Below are 349 nucleotides of genomic sequence, written 5' to 3' on the forward strand. Positions count from 1 at the left end.
AAGCAGCAGCAGCAGAAGGGGACAGCAATCATTGTCTTCTGCAGCGGGGTCGGTGAAGTTTCAGCTGTATGTCGAGCTATAGAAGAGCTGCAGATGGATCTGTGGGTGCTGCCCTGTCACGCCTCCTTACACCCCAAACAGCAACAAAAGGTAATCTTATTCTTATGCTCCTGCTGCTGCTGCTGCTGCTGATGCTGCTGCTGGTGCTGCTCTTGTTGCTGCTGCTGCTGCTGCTGCTGCTGCTGATGCTGATGCTGCTGCTGCTCTTGTTGCTGCTGCTGCTGCTGGTTTTGTTGTTGTTGCTGTTGATGCTGCTGCTGATGCTGCTGCTGATGCTGATGCTGCTGCT

At 53.9% G+C, this 349-nt stretch overlaps 1 protein-coding gene across 1 annotated transcript in view; it reads right to left on the bottom strand.

The window, feature by feature from the left end:
- The window catches only part of EMH_0017160 (uncharacterized protein), a gene marked incomplete at both ends in the record, with an annotated part of 2,225 nt that overhangs the window by 421 nt on the left and 1,455 nt on the right, over window positions 1-349 (bottom strand). The window contains one exon of the mRNA XM_013500825.1: window positions 131-335. Within this exon, the coding sequence (XP_013356279.1) occupies window positions 131-335 (205 nt within the window). The remainder of the gene's footprint in view (window positions 1-130; window positions 336-349) is intronic.

Source organism: Eimeria mitis, genomic scaffold, assembly GCF_000499745.2.
Source record: "Eimeria mitis Houghton genomic scaffold, Emh_scaff591, whole genome shotgun sequence".
Classification (NCBI taxonomy): Eukaryota; Apicomplexa; class Conoidasida; order Eucoccidiorida; family Eimeriidae; genus Eimeria; species Eimeria mitis.